The sequence below is a fragment of the Canis lupus genome, chromosome 20 (assembly GCF_011100685.1).
Source record: "Canis lupus familiaris isolate Mischka breed German Shepherd chromosome 20, alternate assembly UU_Cfam_GSD_1.0, whole genome shotgun sequence".
Lineage (NCBI taxonomy): Eukaryota > Metazoa > Chordata > Mammalia > Carnivora > Canidae > Canis > Canis lupus.
Genome location: NC_049241.1, coordinates 44,976,871 through 44,993,960, shown reverse-complemented (window position 1 = coordinate 44,993,960; position 17,090 = coordinate 44,976,871). Strand labels below are relative to the sequence as shown.

General features: G+C 52.1%; 1 protein-coding gene across 2 annotated transcripts in view; it reads right to left on the bottom strand.

Annotated features, from left to right (window-relative positions):
* ELL (elongation factor for RNA polymerase II) overlaps nucleotides 1–17,090 on the bottom strand; it is a 79,265-nt gene that overhangs the window by 7,049 nt on the left and 55,126 nt on the right. For both annotated transcript variants that reach the window (XM_038566807.1, XM_038566806.1), the window contains exons 3-8: nucleotides 16,279–16,400; nucleotides 15,690–15,853; nucleotides 13,088–13,362; nucleotides 9,341–9,465; nucleotides 2,459–2,555; nucleotides 798–1,272 (exon numbers count right to left, since the gene is read on the bottom strand). In XM_038566807.1, the coding sequence (XP_038422735.1) occupies nucleotides 798–1,272; nucleotides 2,459–2,555; nucleotides 9,341–9,465; nucleotides 13,088–13,362; nucleotides 15,690–15,853; nucleotides 16,279–16,400 (1,258 nt within the window). The remainder of the gene's footprint in view (nucleotides 1–797; nucleotides 1,273–2,458; nucleotides 2,556–9,340; nucleotides 9,466–13,087; nucleotides 13,363–15,689; nucleotides 15,854–16,278; nucleotides 16,401–17,090) is intronic.

The following is a 17,090-nucleotide window of genomic DNA, read 5'->3' as shown; positions in this document are numbered from 1 at the left end:
TGCATCTTTGTGGTCACACCATGCTGATTAAGTTAACAGCCACATGGGGTGTTCAGCTCAGGCGCCCTCGGCTATGAACTTAAGGTGGCCCAGGCTCTGGGGGTGAAGATTCCTCCTCCCACCCCAAGCCGGTCTGTCCATACACCTCTCCTGGGTGTATGGGATGCCCCCCACCAAGGGTTCTCAGGCTCAGCACGCAGCCCCAGCCAACCTTGCACCCCTCATCCTGCTGCTGTGATCCCAGATCTCTCGACCCCCGACTTTCTCTCCTGCTATGTGACCTCATTCCGACTCCTACAGCCTGCTGTTATATGGATAGCTTCCCAAACCCAGTCTCCACAGGCTGAAAAATTCACTTGTCAGCAGGCTACACGAGGCCCTGTGGCTCCAAGTGCTGGTCTTCTCCAACCAGGTACTGCACCCCACCCACTGCCTTCTGTGAACCCCAGCCCCATCCTGCTCCCTTTCAGTGTCTGAGACCTCAGGGCAGCCAGAGCTGAGCCTGGAACTAGTTGCTCTCCCGGTACATGGTCTCCTCCCGCGGACCTCAGCTCAGTCCAGTTCTGTGCTCCTGGCACTGACCTGGCATAGCAGGACCGCAGAAGGCTCCAGGGCACAGACGACCTTGTGTTAGAAGACAAGGTGCAAAGGAGCTGAATGTGCAGGGTGTGCCAATATAGGGGTTCATGGGGTGGCGCAGTGCCCCCTGCGTAATGGTGGGTGTGGACTACAGCTCAGGCTCCTAGCAGGGTCCTCCCACAGAGTCCCTGACCCCAGGCCTGCCTCCTGGTACCTACCCGGGGCATCTGGTGGGGCTCCAAGGGGGCTGGGCATGTGTTCTGGCAACCGGGCCCGGTGTCTGTCCTCAGCTGCTCTCTCCTTGTCTTTGTGCTTCTTGGACTTCTTCTTGGATTTGCTGCGTGATGAGCTACCATGGGGCCTGCTGGGCTGGGCACAGTCCGTCAGCAGGGGCAAACTGAGGCATGTAGTTGGGGCTGGGGCAGCCACTTCCCCGTGCTCGCAGTCCCGGCCACTGTGGCCCAGGTCATTGCTGACGTCAGCCAGAGGGTCATGGGCCCTTGGGGGCTCCAACCGTGGAGGTGGGTGGGCATCTGTCCCTGCTAGCAGGCCCGGAGTAGGCAACAGGGCCTCACGGCCATGGGGTGCACTCAGCTTCCCATTGATGGCAGGCTGAGCTCTCTGGGTAAAATGTGATATCCTGGGTTTCTTGCTAGTCAGGCGGTCGATGAAATCAGGAGGCTGTGTTCGTTTCTACAATGGAAGGGAAACGATTTTAAAAGGGAGACTGTGGAGCCACTGGTGTCTCCTGAGAAATGGCTGGGGAGCAACAGGCTGACCCTGGAGCTCATGAGGCCCCAGGAAAGTCAGTGCCTGCCTGCAAGGCCTCCTCTGGCCACAAGGGGGCACACTGAAAACAGCCAGGCCCTTGCTAACCTAGGCTCAGCCCACCCTGAGGACGGATCCAAGAAGGGGGCAGCATCAGCCAAACTGCCCACCCGAGTGCTCAAGTAGGGCCACCTCCGGGGACTGGTCTGAAACGTCTCAGCATTCGGCATCATTCCTAGATGATGGGAATGGTGACAGAACCAAGTCTGAAGGATACAGGGCAGCCCCATAGGCTGGGACTCCCTCACAACCCCCTACCAGACCCAGGACTACCTGGATCCCCAAGGCAATCCTGTGACATGATACAGGCTGCATCCCCACTTCATAAGTGAGAAGGCTGAGGCATGTGAGGCAAGGCCAGAACATAGATAGCCCGGTCCCTGGGAAGTGGCTTGAGAGAGCAGGATGGTAGGCGGCAGGCCCACCATCAGGGGGAAGCAGGATAAGGAGGCTGTTAGCCCTCTACTTCGGCCCCAGAGCCAGGGCAGGCACAGACCTGACCTCTCCACAAGGAGGATTCAGGGCCTTGGATATGGGCTGGGAGCCTCCACAGCAAAGGAGAAAAGGGAGGTAAATTAGGGTCTTGGGATGAGGGCCTCATGAGCCAGAGCATACAGATGGGGCCACCTGAGCACCCTCCTGATTATTCACCAATTCGGCAGTAGCCACCACTCACAGGGCCTGTGCCCGCAGCTGGCACGCTCGATTTTATGGAATCTTCATGACAGTCCCAGCGTGTGCATCTGCTGTGCCTGCTGTGCACAGAGCACAAAGCTCAGCATGATTTGGGAGACTGCCCTCCTTGCACATACCTCTCACAAGTACTCGAGGGAACTGCACCAGGGAACCAGACCCACGTCCCCAGTCTGGGGAAAGCCAGGCAGTTGCTCACTCACTGAAGAAAATACCCAGCTATGAGCCACGGATGCAATGGGCTGTCCAAACACTGAGGTCAGGTCTGGCCCGCTGGCTCCTATCCCACTTTCCTCCCTCACAACTACCGCCGCCACCGCCAGCAACGTGTTGTCACATCCTTGCCCAATGCTCCTACCTGAGGGGGTGAGGCTGAGCTTCCATGTTCCCTGGGAGGACTGGTGGCAGCAGGGTCTCCAGGGAGGCCAACTGCACTCTGTGGCTGGCACAGCTTCCTACGAAGGAGATGTAGGGTAGTTGTAAGGCTCCACAACCAGTAGGGCACTGCCAGACCCATCTGCCTTTCCACTGACACCATGCTGTCCCACCTACACTCAGTGATTTGGGGTGGGCCCTGCTGTCGAACCAGAGCAGGGTTGAGTACACGGGGTACTACAGGACACGGCTGGCAGAGGGCAGCTGAACACATCCCACCCTAGATTTATCCACAACCTGGAGGACTGCCCATTTAGTATCTTGTCGCACCCAGAGAAGGGTCAGTGGACCTCCCACTCATCTAAACACCCATTACTGTGGAGACTAGGGACCCAAGTAAAACTGACAAGATATTCAAGCTCTGCGCTATGTCCCTGTGGGAGCTGGGTACACTAGGGCACTGGCCTCTCCTTTTGAAAGCAATCATTCATTCCAGGGGTGCCTCGGTGGCTCAGTTGGTTAAGCGTCTGCCTTCAGCTTAGGTCATGATCTCAGGGTCCTGGGATCGAGCCCCACATTGGGCTCCCTGCTCAGCAGGGGAGTTGGCTTCTCCCTCTCCTTCTCCCTTTACCCCTGCTCGTGTGTGCTCTCTCTTGGTCACTCTCTCAAATAAATAAAATCTTTAAAACAAACAATCATTCATCCTAATAATAATGCTTACTGCAGAAACTTCAGAAAATGCTGAAGGGGATTAAGATGCACTGGCACAACAGGAAGACCTCCTGGATTCAGGACCCACTTTCCTGGGAGCCAACATTACAATACCTCCTTAAGGATAATGGGGCAGCCACTGGCCTACCAGTACCTGAGCATAATGATGCAGGCGGGGAGAGGGAAGAGACACTCCGACACTCAAAGGGCAAACGGAGGCCCTACTAGTGACCGTGCTTGTGGCCCCTCTCTGATGCACCTCTTATAATCCCAGAGGCTGCAAGTCTCATGAGAACCCAGTAGCCAGCCTGGTACTGTGCGTGGTGCCTTGGGTGCTCCATACCCTGCAGGGTCTGGGGCTGCAGGGACCATGTCTGCACGGACCTTAATCAGTGATGAGCAGAGCAGACCTCCTTGATTGATGGCCATATTACAAACCACTGCTGCTGCCGCCTCTATGGTGGCCCCAAATGCAAAGAAAGCCATAGAAAAAAATGTCTGCAACATGCAAGCGCTCACCCGGGTAACACAGTACATGTGGCCAAGATGGGTACTTCAAGTTTGCTGGCCATCCACATAGAAGTAACCAGAGGCATTTACATCTGCTCTTTCTAGGCTCCACTAAAAATGCCTGAAGGAGCAAGGGGAAAAGGGAGCAGCATTATCTAATGCTGAAAACAGATGTGGTGACTGTCTTATCCAAGAAAATAGGGCCCCAGGCCACAGAACCTCACAGGCCTGGGGTTAGAGTCTTAGAGACCACAGTGAAGGGGCTCCTGCAGGGCTGTCCCCACTATGCTCTGGGGTTGTGGGGAAGGAACCCAGTGTGTTCAGGAGTGAAGGAGCCCAGCCTTCTCTAGAAGGCCAGAAGGCTGCTCCAGGCACACCTGGACAACGGGATGGACAGAGGTGTGGCCTCAGGAGACTGAAGAAATAGAAGGGCCCACGGAGGGTTCCAAGAAACCTCAGCGGCCCTCCTGAGGAAATGGAGCCACTCAGAGGAAAGCCTTGAAGGGCTGCCCCTGGGCCTCCAGGTAACACATGTCAGGGCCCAAAAGACAGAGACAAGAAAATGCATTTTAAAGAGAAGAGAGACTCTATAAGCAGATGAAAACTTTAAATCCACAACAAAACACCAGCCTTAACATCCACAGAAAGACAAAGGACTCAAGTAGACATTGTTCCAAAGATACACAAATGGCCAATAAGCACATGAGAAAGGGTTCAACATCATTAGTCATCAGGAAAATGCAAATCAAAACCACAACGAGATATTACCTCATATTCACTAAGAGGGCTAGGATAAAACCAAACCATAACGGAAAATAACAAGTATTGGTGAGAAAGTGGGAAAACTGGAAAACCTCTTTGTGTGCTGCTGGTGGGAATGTAAAAGCGTGCAGCTGTTGTGGAAAACATTTTTGGCAGTTTTTCAAAAACCTCAACTCCGCTCCTCCTTCTACACTTGAGAGAACTGAGAATCTATGTCCATACAAATCCTCGTACACAAATGTTCGCTCCTAGAAGCACTAGTTGCAATCGCCAAAAGGTAGAAACAACACAAGGGTCCATCAACAGATGAGTGAATGAACAAATGTGTGTGTATATCCACACACAACAGATTACTGAGCCACAAAAGGAACACAGCCCTGATACATGTTACAACCTTAAGAACAGTAAACTGAGTGAGAGAATCCAGTCACAATAGGCCACATGCTGTATGATCCCACTGATATGAAACATCCAGAAAAGGCAAATCCATAGAAACAGAAAGATTAGTGGTTGCTGGGAGAGGGGAATGGGACTATCTGCTAATATGGGGTTCCATTTTGGGGTATGTGCTCTGGAATTAGCTAGAGGTAGTAGTTGTACAACACTGTGAATGTAGTTAACACCACTGAATTGTGAGAAAGACAAATAAGGCTGGAGGCATCACAATCCCAGATTTTGAGATATATTATAAAGCTATAATAGTCAACACAGCTTGGTACTGACACAAAAAATAGGCACATAGGTATTAATGGAACAGAATAGAGACCAGAAATAAACTCACACATACATGGTCCATTAATCCATGACAGAGGAGGCAACAATATACAATAGGGAAAAGACAGTCTCTTCAATAAATGGTGCTGGGAAAACTGGACAGTTATATGCAAAAGAATGCAATTGGACCGCTTGCTTTCACCAGACACAAAAATAAACTCATAATGGATTAAAGACCTAAATGTGAGACCTGAAACCAAAAACTCCTAAAAGAAAACATAGTCATGTCTTGTATATCAACCTTAGCAACATATTTATGGATCTGCCTCCTCAGGCAAGGGAAACAAAAGGACAAACAACTGGGACTATATCAAAACAAAAAGTTTTTGCACAGCAAGGGAACATCAACAGAACAAAAAGACAACCTGATGAACAGGAGAAGACATGTGCAAATTATACATCTGCTAGGGGATCAATACCCAAAACATATAAAGCACTTAGACAACTCAACACGAAAAAGCACAAATAATCTGATTTAGGAAAGGACAGAGGACCTGAAGAGACATTTTCCCAAAGACATACAGATGGCTAGCAGATGTAGGATAGATGCTCAACATCACCGATTATCAGAGAAATGCAAATCAAAACCATAAGATATCACTTCACACCAATTAGAAAGGCTAGTATCTTGTTGACAAGAACTGAGGTGCCGGGGGGGGGGGGGGGGGGGGCGGTCAGTTAGGCATAGGCCTATGGCTCAGGTCATGATAGGGATCCTGGGGTTGAGTCCTGGGTTGGGCTCCCTGCTCAGTGGGGAGGCTGCTTCTCCCTTTCTCTCTGTCCCTCCCCCTGCTGTGCTCTCTCACTCACTCTCTCCCATTCTCTCAAAATAAATAAATAAAATCTTTAAAAAAACAAAAACAAAAAGAACTAAGTGCTGGCAAGGATGAGGAGAAAAGGAACCTTTGTGTCCTGTTGGTGGGAATGCAAACTGATTGCATTGTGGAAAACAGGATGGAGGTTCCTCAAAAAGTTAAAAACAGAAATACCATATGATCTAGTACTTCTATGACTGGGTACTTACACAAAGAAAACATAAAAGATGAATTCAAAAACATATAAGCACCCCTAGTTTACAGTAGCCAAGATATGGAAGCAGCCCAAGTGTCCACTGATAGATGGGGATGAAAAGATGTGGGAGACAGAAACAAAGGACCATTGCTCGGCCATATAAAAGGATGAGATCTTGCCACGTGCAACAATGTGAATGGACCTAGAGGGCATAATGCTAAGTGCAGTGAGTCCTACAAATACCACATTATTTCACTTATGTGTGGAATCTAAGAAAGAAAATGAATAAAGAAACAAACAGAAACAGACTCAAGTTCAGGGAACAAAACTGGCAGCTGCCAGAGGGGAGAGGCATGGGGGGGATGGACAGAATAGGTGAAGAGAATGAAGAGGTACACACTTCCAGTTCTGAGATAAAGAAGTCACGGGAATGGGCACCCGAGGTGCAGCACAGGGAATGTAGGTGATGACACTGTGGCTGTGGTGCGGTAACAGACGGCGACTACACTTACTGGGGTGAACACTGTCCAGCCACCTGCCGCATGCTGGAAACTAATATAACGCTGTATATCAACTATACTTCAACAATAAAAATTTTAAAAATAAAAATAACATCACCTCCATGGAATAACAACGTGATGCTACACAAAACAAGACCAAAGACTAGTAGAAACCATAAACAATGGCAAAGAAGAGATGGGCTGGGAAAAGTTGAAGAGAGTGACCACAACAATGGGTAATACCAGAAGGCAGACAGTGTGTGGAGCACACCCCACGGCCCATGCCTCCCACGTCCCACCCCATGTAATGGGGCACAGGGAGCCTTTTCAGGAGCGCACACAGAGTAAGAAGAAGGATGAGCTGAGTTTTCAGGCTGTGAGGGCCGACGCACTCACCTCTGAGCACCTGCCAGGTAACCCTGTGACCATGCCGACATGCAACCTCCAAGCCCTGGGGTCTAGGCCTTCCACATGAAGGCAAAAGTCCTCAGGAGCTGAAGGTCCAGACCTGGCCAACTGTCAATCCGATTTGACTGCACTATGGCAAAGGGACCTCCTGAAGTTCTTTCCTCGAGAGCTGCAGCCCTTGGGCACCAAGGCAGAACTGCAGACCCAGGAATGGGAGAGCTGGCAGGAGAGGGCAGCGGTTCCTGGGGGAACCTGCAGGACCTCTGATCTGCTGAGAGTGACAAAAGGCCATGGGACACCGGGGGAAGTTTGGAGTTGGATGTGAAAGACAAGGAGAAGTCAAAGCAGAGAAAGTAACAGTAATATAGGTTACCAAGTCCATGGAAAGCACATGTGACGGGGCTGGTGGCCATGGCTTGGCACCTGGTGCAGACACCTGCCCTTGGGCAAGCAAGGCTGGGACAAGTGCAGGTGGTGGCGATGGCATTGAGGGCAGTGACTATAGGGCTGGGCACAGCTGCCGAGGCCTCATCCTGCACTAGACACCTGGGACAGACAAGCCTTAGCAGCTACACACACTAGGAATTGAAGCACAAACGATCAAAACAATACCGCAAGAGGGTGTCTGAGCAGAGCAAAGCCCCAGGGGCCCAGGCAGACCCTGAAAGCATGAACATGCTTAACCTCAGGTATGAATTTTGAACAAACTGTAGGAAAAGGAGGTGGCCCAGCTTCTGGGGTGATGCTGGTCCCCACTAGCAGAAATACCCCAAGGCCCTATTTTTCCTTCTTGCCATGAGGCTTCAAGAACCACTGTAAATGGGGCTTTCTTCAGGGAGAGGGGGACAACCTAAAGAAAATAAGCTGCACAGACAGGTGGCTCAGGTGACCTCCAGTGTGTCTGCGGGCATTGATGATGTTGACCCTCACCTTTGCACACCAACTGATTCAAGCTTCCATGGACAATACATGCTGCTGGCAACAAATGGTTTCTGGCACGGTTGATCCCTAAGCTGGCCCGTGCAGACAGAAAGAGGGACACCATACTTGCCCAGGAGAAAGCTGAGTGCCTTGAGTTCACAGGTGTCCTAGCAACTCACTCAGTGGAGCAGGGAGGAATATGAGCCCGGAATTACACAAAGCTCCAGAGCCAAGATTCCTAACTGACCCCACCTACACACAAACATACAACAAGGCTACTTGTTCTTGCCCACGCCCCTTCTAGAGAGTTCAGTGTGGCCAAGGCCCTATACGTGGTTAGCTAGGGCAACAGGAGACACCAGAGAGGGTATAGGGGGTAGGAGTGGTCTTCTGCTGAAAACAGCTCTTCAGCCTCCCCAGGACCTCTGGACACCCAGAGTGGTGACCTTAGGCTGGCTCAGAAGCAGGTACTGGCTTGGGGAGGAGTGCCCTGCAAGGCTGAGGAGAAACCCCAGGTTCACCTAAGAGTAGCCCCAAGTCTACATGCAATTACTGTTTTGAACAGATGAACTTCAAAAAAAACCCCACAACTTCATAAATAACTCAAGTCCCTGAGAAATCATTTAAAGACTAATTAGTGTATCAGCCTGCTCTGAATGGCACTTCACAGCCCGTGCTCCCAAGTCAGGCATCAATTGAGAAGGAAATCATTAACTGCTTGCCTGAGCCAGGCAGGGGCCTACTTAACCACTCCTCCCCTGAGCCACCAAGGCCACTCCTGACCTCAGGTCCCAATTAATCTGAGAGGGAATGTGTTTAATTAATGCTACTTAATCTCGCCTGTGGGGAGTTTTGTTTTGCTTTGTCTCTCTCTGCTTCATGTTCTTGAAAGGTTCTTTTTAAGGAGGCAGCCTATAGCTGAAGCCTGTGGGGATGTGCAGGTTTGGGAAAGGAGCTTGTTGGGAAAGGAAGCGTGGAACAGGCTGGGTGGACTGAATCCTCTGTTGGGCATTCTAGTGTTCAGGACAGTGACTTGAACCATTTGCTCCATCACCAGGGACTGGCCTTTCCCCCAACAGGAGGCCACAGTGGGCTGCCTCAGCACCAGGGCATCCCAGGAAATAGGAAGACCGCCAAAGTCTCCCAGATCTTTCCATCCTGCTCAAGGGCCTGTGGCCTTTGGGACCACATAAGGCCACCCCGACATCCTCAGGATGACATATGCCCCAGAACCAGGGGACATGCCTAGGCATGGGAGGCAGCATTACCGGACAAGCATCCGCTTCAACAGCTGCTGGTCCCCTTCTGAGTAGCCAGGCCAGTCCTTCTGCACGTCTTTATAGACACAGTCTTTCAACGTGCATGTGCCATCCTTGGCATTCACATTGGCCACCTGTAAGACATAGACAGGATCACCTTGCCAGAAGCCCAGGAGAGACAGAAGTTACTGAAAGCATTTGATGGGAGAGTGGGGGGATAGAGACACACAGGGCAAAGAGGACATCACCCTCTACCCCCGCCAAATCCACTGCACACTGGGGCAGCAAGCCTTGGGATGCAAAAGGATCAGAACACCACATCCTGATGCATATGTCTTATAGCTGCTGGCAGACAGGCTTGCTCCAAAGCGAGGGGGTAGGGGAGGGGGCAGGTGGTGGCGCCAGCTGCTGTCATCTATACTCCCAGGACCCCATCACCAGCCTCCCCTATTATGTACTGAATATTTTGAAATATTTCAACTGAAATTCATGTTAAATCTGAACACCCAAAATGATGGTATTGGGAGGTGGGGCCTCTGGGAGGTGATTAGGTCATGAGGATGAAGCCCTCCTGAATGTGAGCAGTGTCCCTATAAGAGCCTCCAGGAGGCTCCCTCCTCACTCCTGCCATGTGACAACACATGGAGAAGACAGTCTATGAACCAGGAAAGGGGCCCTCACCAAACACCCAGTCTGCTGGTGCCTTGATCTTTGACTTTCCAGTCTCCAGAACCATGAAAAGGAAACATCTGTTGTTGATAAGCCACCCGGTTTATGTAATTCTGTTATAGCACCCTTAACAGACTGACACCCCCCTCTCGGGTATGCACTCCTGTGGCAGAAATGGTGGAGGGTGGGGGAGCTGGGGCCGCTAGTGTTCTGGGGTGCCAAGCTAGGTCCATCTTCCCTGAAAACAGTGAGCCCTACTCAGGCTGGTTAATGAAGGCTGAGCTTGTCTCCAAAACCACAAAGATGGACTCAGAACTTTGACCTTAAGGGTGCTTGAAGAAGTTCAGACCCCGCTCCAAAGCGGGTGCTTTGGTGACTATCTCACTAGGCCTCTAGCACACGGCCGTGGAACGTAGGCATGGCAACTGCTGGTCTTCACTGTCACAGGCTTCTGAAAGGGACTCCAGGCCATAAGAGTTTCTACAGGGAGCATTTTTAATGACCAAGTAACATTCCACCAAGCATCTGCACTGTGAGTTACTCAGATTTTTCCTTTGTTGGATGCAACACCATCTGCAGTTTCTCTGTAGCATGAACAGACACCACTGTGTGCAGGTTTTTCCATGCCGATGGTTTCCTTCGGCCAGCTTCCCAGAAGTGGGATGGGTGGGTCAAAGGCTCTGAACATTTTTATGGCTCTTGATGTATCTTGCTAAAATGCTCTCCAGAAGAGCAACCTACCCATCAACACTCCTACCCACAGAGAATGAGCCTACGGGTTTCTCTGAGGCCCCGCCAGCACCAGAGACAGATGCTTTGAATCTTTGCTTTGGATGTTTTCACAGAAGGAAAAGAGAAGGTGCCTTTGAGGAGTGTGGTTTTGTCTGTGCTGCTCATCGGAATCCCTGATCACTCGGGGGAGGCTGGAAATGACCAGCCTAGACAAGGCCCAGCCCATAGTATCTCCCGAGACCTTTCCCTTCCTCAAGCTGATGGGGTCCTGCTACTGCCCACAACTGCCGGGGAGGACAAGCTGGTAGTAAATACACAAGCACAAAGCAGATGGGGCCACTCAGAAGAAATCAGAGTAGACATGGGAAGGACGTTCTGCTCACAGACACCAGATAAGCTTCCCCACAGGAGGCTGCTGAATCCGAATCAACCAGAGAAGCCAGAGCCCAGCACAGTGCCTCTTTGGTTCTGGGAAAGGGCTGGGAACGACAGCATCTCAGAGGTTAAAAAAGCAGGCACCCCTGGCAGAGCGACATCAGTACCAACAGATCCCCATTTCTTCGGAAAACTGAGCCTGGCGTTCCTGTTGCATTTGAGGATTGCTCAGAGGGTAAATCTCAGCTGTATCTGTGTGCTCGGTCAGCCAAGTTTCACATTCTGCATTTGAGGGGCTCATGTGCTTCTTCTTTATTCTGGGCACAAACAGGGCGAGAGAGGAAGGTGGGAGCAAGGGCATTTCCAAGAATGCCATGCTAGGGGCTGATAGTGGCCTGAATGGACAGCAGTATGTGCTGCAGGCACATCCAGCGGCAGGTCTCTGTCTTCAGTACTGGCTCACATCTAAAGACCCGGCATTTAGCCAGCCCTGCCTCATTCTCTCTGAGTTCCAGCCCAGGGGAAGGGTCTCTGCTGTGCTTCCCTTGAGTTCCCAAGGATAAGGTTGACGTCTGTGACTTTCCAAGGAAACAAGTCCCCTAGCAACATCATTCCTGGTTCTGGAGCTTTCTGGATGCTTTGGCAAGCCCCTCTGCCAAAAAAACAAAACAAAACAAAACAAAAAACCAAACAAACAAAAAAACCCCCTTCTGAGCCATGAAGCTACATATCTATCTTCTAACAGGCCTTGAGCCAACTCCTAAGCTCACAGGAAGAAACTGTGCAGCTTGGTCCTCACCTGCACAACCTGAGTGAGGGACAGTGGTTCAAGAGGCCAAATCCAGGGGCACCTTGGTGGCTCTTTTGGTCAGGCATTCAGCTCTTGATTTTGTCATGATCTCAGGGTTATGAGATTGAGCCCTGGGTCAGGTTCTGTGCTGGGTGTGGAACCTGCTTAGGATTCTCTCTCTCCCTCTGCCCCCCCACCCCTGTGCTTGCACATGCATTCAAAATTTAAAAAAATTTTTTTAAAAATTTAAAGGCCAAACCCATACAGATTTTTCCTGGCAAGTGGAGCCCCCGAGGCCAGGGTCCCCATGACATAAGGGACAGCCAACTCCATGGCTCATCCTCAGATACAACTACTGATTATCACAACATGTGTGTTTGCACTGTCTGTGTGCCCAGTGTCTGAGGCGGGGTGCAAGAGGGGCAAGTGAGCTGGTGGACAGAACTGGAGGTTCGACCATACCTCTTCCGCAAGATGGGACTGTCCACAACCAGCCATGTGAGCCTCACAGCAGGGCTCCAACGTATCTGCATGGCCCTGCTGACATGGCAAAGCCAGAACAAGCTGCTCACCTTCCCAGGGTCCTTGAGTTCCCTCCAGGGGCTTGGGAGACAGGAAAGGGCCTAGGGAAAGCAGCCAGGCCTGCAGCTCTTGTTCTAAAGCCTGAACTGTTCCATAATAACAGGTTCCATCTGCTGACATCACATTCCCTCCAGCTCAGCCCTCGAGAGGTGCTGGAGTCAAGCCGCAGCCACACACAGAAGCCTGAGCGTCCAAAAGCAAAGCCCCTGCCCAGGGCCAGCGCTGGTGAGCGGCAGGAGGCCTTCCTGACCATGGAGCCTGAGCTCTTGCTCACTCACATATGTGTTGAGTGATTCTAAAATCCTTAGGCACCTGAAGTCTCGGATCCTCCGTGCTGTTCCTGCTGCCTGTGTGTCCGCAGACAGTGAGGAGGAGGGTGTGACCTTACTCAGAGCCAATCTCATGGCCACTGGACAGCAACCACCATGGCTAGTGCCATGTCCGTGACACCCCTAAGCACGCCCTAACCCAGGAGGCTGAGGCTCTGAGGTAGGCTGAGAATCTTGGAAGAGATCCCCGGGAAGGGCCCTTCCCAGCCCACCCTGTATCCAGACCCTATGCAGAGGCTGACTGGACCCTCAACCTGGCCCCAGGCAAGAAGCACGAACCTGCTGGAGGAGGCCATCCAGCGCATCCTTGTCTGCCTGGGCCAGGCCATCCTTCTGTAACCGAAGCAAGAGCTCGGCCTTCCGGTAGGGCCTCAGCGCCAGGAGGTGCAGCACCCGGTCACGGAAAGGCCTCTGAGACACCCCGCTGCCCCCGCTAATGCCACCAACACTGTTCTTCTTGATGGCACTCGCCAGGTTGATGGGGGTTGCCCGCTTCCGGGAAGGCACAGCATCTGTAGCCCCCGGGGCTGGTTTCCGAAACTGAACCTTCTTACCTGCAACAAGAGCCAAGGCATTAGGGTTTTGAGGGGGGTGAGGGGGTGGCCTCTGTGTCTTTCTGCCTAGGGCTGATGCCAGGTTCTGAGCAAGTGCATGGATGCCCACTGAAGGCCGACAGCCCCAGGGAAGGCAGTTCAAGCCCTGTCCAGCTTGGCCTGCTCGGTGGGGACCCAGGACAAGTGAGAGCACCAGGGCAGCCCCGGTGGCACAGTGGTTTAGCGCTGCCTGCAGCCTGGGGTGTGATCCTGGAGACCTGGGATCGAGTCCCACGTCAGGCTCCCTGCATGGAGCCTGCTTCTCCCTCTGACTGTGTCTCTGCCCCTCTCTCTCCGTCTCTATGAATAAATAAAATCTTAAAAAAAAAAAGTGAGAGCACCATCTGCTGACCATACACAGTTCATCAGGCGTTTGTGGGGCCTCTAGTGTCAGAAGGAGGAACTATAGGAAACAGAAGTGTGTTCAGAGCCTTCACAGACTTCAAGACTTCATCATGGGCAGCCCAACCACACCAGGAAAAGGGGCTGATAGTAAAAAGAGTGGGGTTCCTGAATGGCGAGAGGCAGGTGCCCCCAGAGCCTACATATCACAGCATTGTGCTGTCTCCCCCAGGATCCCCCATTCTCTTTTATGAAAAAGGATGAGTGAACAAAAGTATCGGACCACTTGGGCAGCTTCTTGGAGACCCCAGGTATGAGCAGCTCCCAGCTCCAGCCCCGTCAAATGCTTCTCGAGCAGACATGGCTCAGAGTCCCAGGGGCAGCAGCCTGGAGCAAACAGACTCCAGCACTGCTCTGGAGGGAGGGGCCTCCACTCGGAAACTGTTACTCCACCCTGGACAGCACCACTGCCACTGAGGAAACATGCACGGCCAAGTGAGGTCAGTGCATGCCTCCCGTCCTTGGGCCAGAAAGCTCTCCGTGAGGACTTGTTTTTTTGTTTTTCTCTTGTCCCTTAAATCTCACTTGTCAAATTAACACAGGAAGAAGTGCTGTCAGAATCCTCAGGATCAGACTTTGTCTCCAGAAGACCAAGCTGATGGCTAATGCAAGGTCGAGGAGAGGCCTGACACAGTGGGATATGCTCATTTGTGGCTTCACAGGCCAGGGCACAAGGGCTTCCACCAGAACCAAAACCCCTGCAACACTCTTGCTGTACCCAAAGTAGTATAAGAAACCACATTTTTGACCAAATTTTTGGCCAAAGGACCAGAAATTTACTAAGATATATATATGCATGTCCACACTTGCACCTTGAGGTGAGAACAAGGGAAGCATTTTTGGATTCTGGCTGCTGCTCGGGTGGCTCCATCCCCAGCAACAGCTCACAGCCCAGAGCACAGGCTCCCTCAGCATGCACAGCCACGTCCACTGGGACACAGTATTTACTGGCAAATGGACTCCTGCAATGACGTCTCAGTTTCGTTCAGAGCCAAGCCCACTGCCAAGCCAGTGAAGTCACATACTCCTGGCTGGCGGAAGGGGGGGGGGGGGGGGGCGGCGTGGCGCTTTGAAATCCTCCCACCTTTTCTTAAACAAGAAAAAAGGACCCAATGTCATCAAGGTCCTGGTTTGCTGTATGCCATTTTGTGCCTCTCTCACACCTAATACCCGGTCACACCCTTCCTCCTGGCCTTGAATCCTGATGACTCTTGAAATTATCTGGGCCTAGGTGCTGGGAGGACTAAAGCAGGAACGGAGCTTCCTACAAGTAAACACTTTTCATGTTGTTGGTGTCTCAACTTCACCAAAATTGTTTCCAAGCAGATGATTAGCTGCCAGAGCCTTCTCATCCAGCAGGGAGTCAACACATTTCCTTCCCAGTTGCAACCCTATGGCCCCTCATTGGCCCCAACCCAGCAGCAGGGCACTTGCCATAGAGTACATATCACCATCTGCATCTTGCCACTGACCATGTTGGTCTCGGGGAAGAGTCGACCAGGCAGGTGAGGGCAGGGGTGGCGGCTGGAGGAGGACAGACTGAAGCCCTGCTGTGGAGAAATGTGTCTATCTCCCTGATGGGTAGAGATTCCTGAGGCCAGATCCTAAGAGAGGGTCTCATGGATTTGGAATTCCTAGGGTTCATGGGGCTCTTATTCAGACTGGAGAATTAACAGATGCCACAGCCCCTAGCCAACTCAGCCAGTGCAACAGGACCTTCCTTTCTGACCTGACATACCATCTGGCTCACCCAGCTAGGGGCCGCACCTATCAACCCACCATTCCAGCTCTTGGCCGGGACAGGCCCTAAGTCCTTCCTGCTCCCCACCACAGCTGCCCAACAGTCATGAGCCCCCCATAGGAGGAGTCCCAGGCCTCATCCTCACCTAGGTAGCGGCCTCCAGCCTTGATGACGATGGCACCACGGCTCCGTGTCTCCTCCTCAGCCTGTGCCATGCTCTGCCGTGCTTTCTGATAGGAGTCGTCAGTGGCACACACCGTGATTTTGTCCTGGATGCTGCCCAGGCAGTCCAGGTGAACATCCCCATGGCTGCAAGATAAGGGGCCAGGAGCCAAGGTGAACTCCTGGGATGACAAGGAGAGACGGTCTAGGAGCTCATGCCCTCCCCCCACCCCACTATCCCCAGCTGGGAAATGGGGTCAGTGCTAACTTGAGCAGCTTGGTTTCCACACGGCACATCTTGACCTGGAAGAAACAAGGGAACCCAGGCCCCTGGGCAGAGGCAGCAGGCCAGGACCTGCACCTGTGCCATGGACATGTTGAAAGCAGCAGCAAGGCTTGTGTAAAAGAAGGGGACACTGGGGTGGCCCAGCTGGCTCAGTTGGTACAGCATACGGCTCTTGATCTCATGGTCATGAGCAAGGCCTATGCTGGGTGTAGAGATTACTTAAATAAATAAATTTTAAAAAAAGAAGAAGAAATAGAAGGGGGCACTGGCCCGGGTGGGGCCTCACCTGGAGACATATTGCTGGATGCAGTCGAAGCTGCCCTGGGGGCTGTCACGGCCAATGTTGGAGAGGTAGAAGGAGAAAGTCCGTGCCTCTGTGGGGCAGTCAGGCTGGGGGATGGAGATGTGCTGCATGGAGAGTGGAGACATCACTGAGAGGTCCACAACACCATGGGATGGCCCACGCATTGGACCCTAGACCATCCCCACAGCTTGACACAATGAGAATGTGCAAGCACTTTCTAAGCAGTGATGGTACCTAGGCTTGAGGAGCATAGAACACCGAACACACACCTGGAAACAGGGACCCCACATTGATCTAGGCCAAGACCCAGTGTCCTACCCAGCAAATGGGGCAGATCTGGCCTGGGACATGCATGAAGATGAAATCAGACAAGATGGGCATCAGGAGGGACACCTGGGTGGCTCAGTGGTTGAGCGTCTGCCTTTGGCTCAGGGCATGATCCTGGGGTGCTGGATCAGGTCCCACATCAGGCTCCCTATGGGGAGCCTGCTTCTCCCTCTGCCTATGTTTCTGCCTCTCACTCTGTGTCTCTCATGAATAAATAAATAAAATACTCAAAATAAATAAAATTAAAAAAAAAAAGATGGGCATCAGGAGATATCACACACTTGCTCCCCTGTGGGATACAGACTCCACCTATGTCCACTCACTGTCCAGCAGCCAAGAACAAGGCAGGAGGGGGGTGAGGGGCTCATTGCTAACAAACCATGACACAGTTACATGTGACACAGGATGAATGTCTTGGTTAATGTAACCCTGACTTTGGACAGTGCCTCTGCAGAAGGGATGGAGAG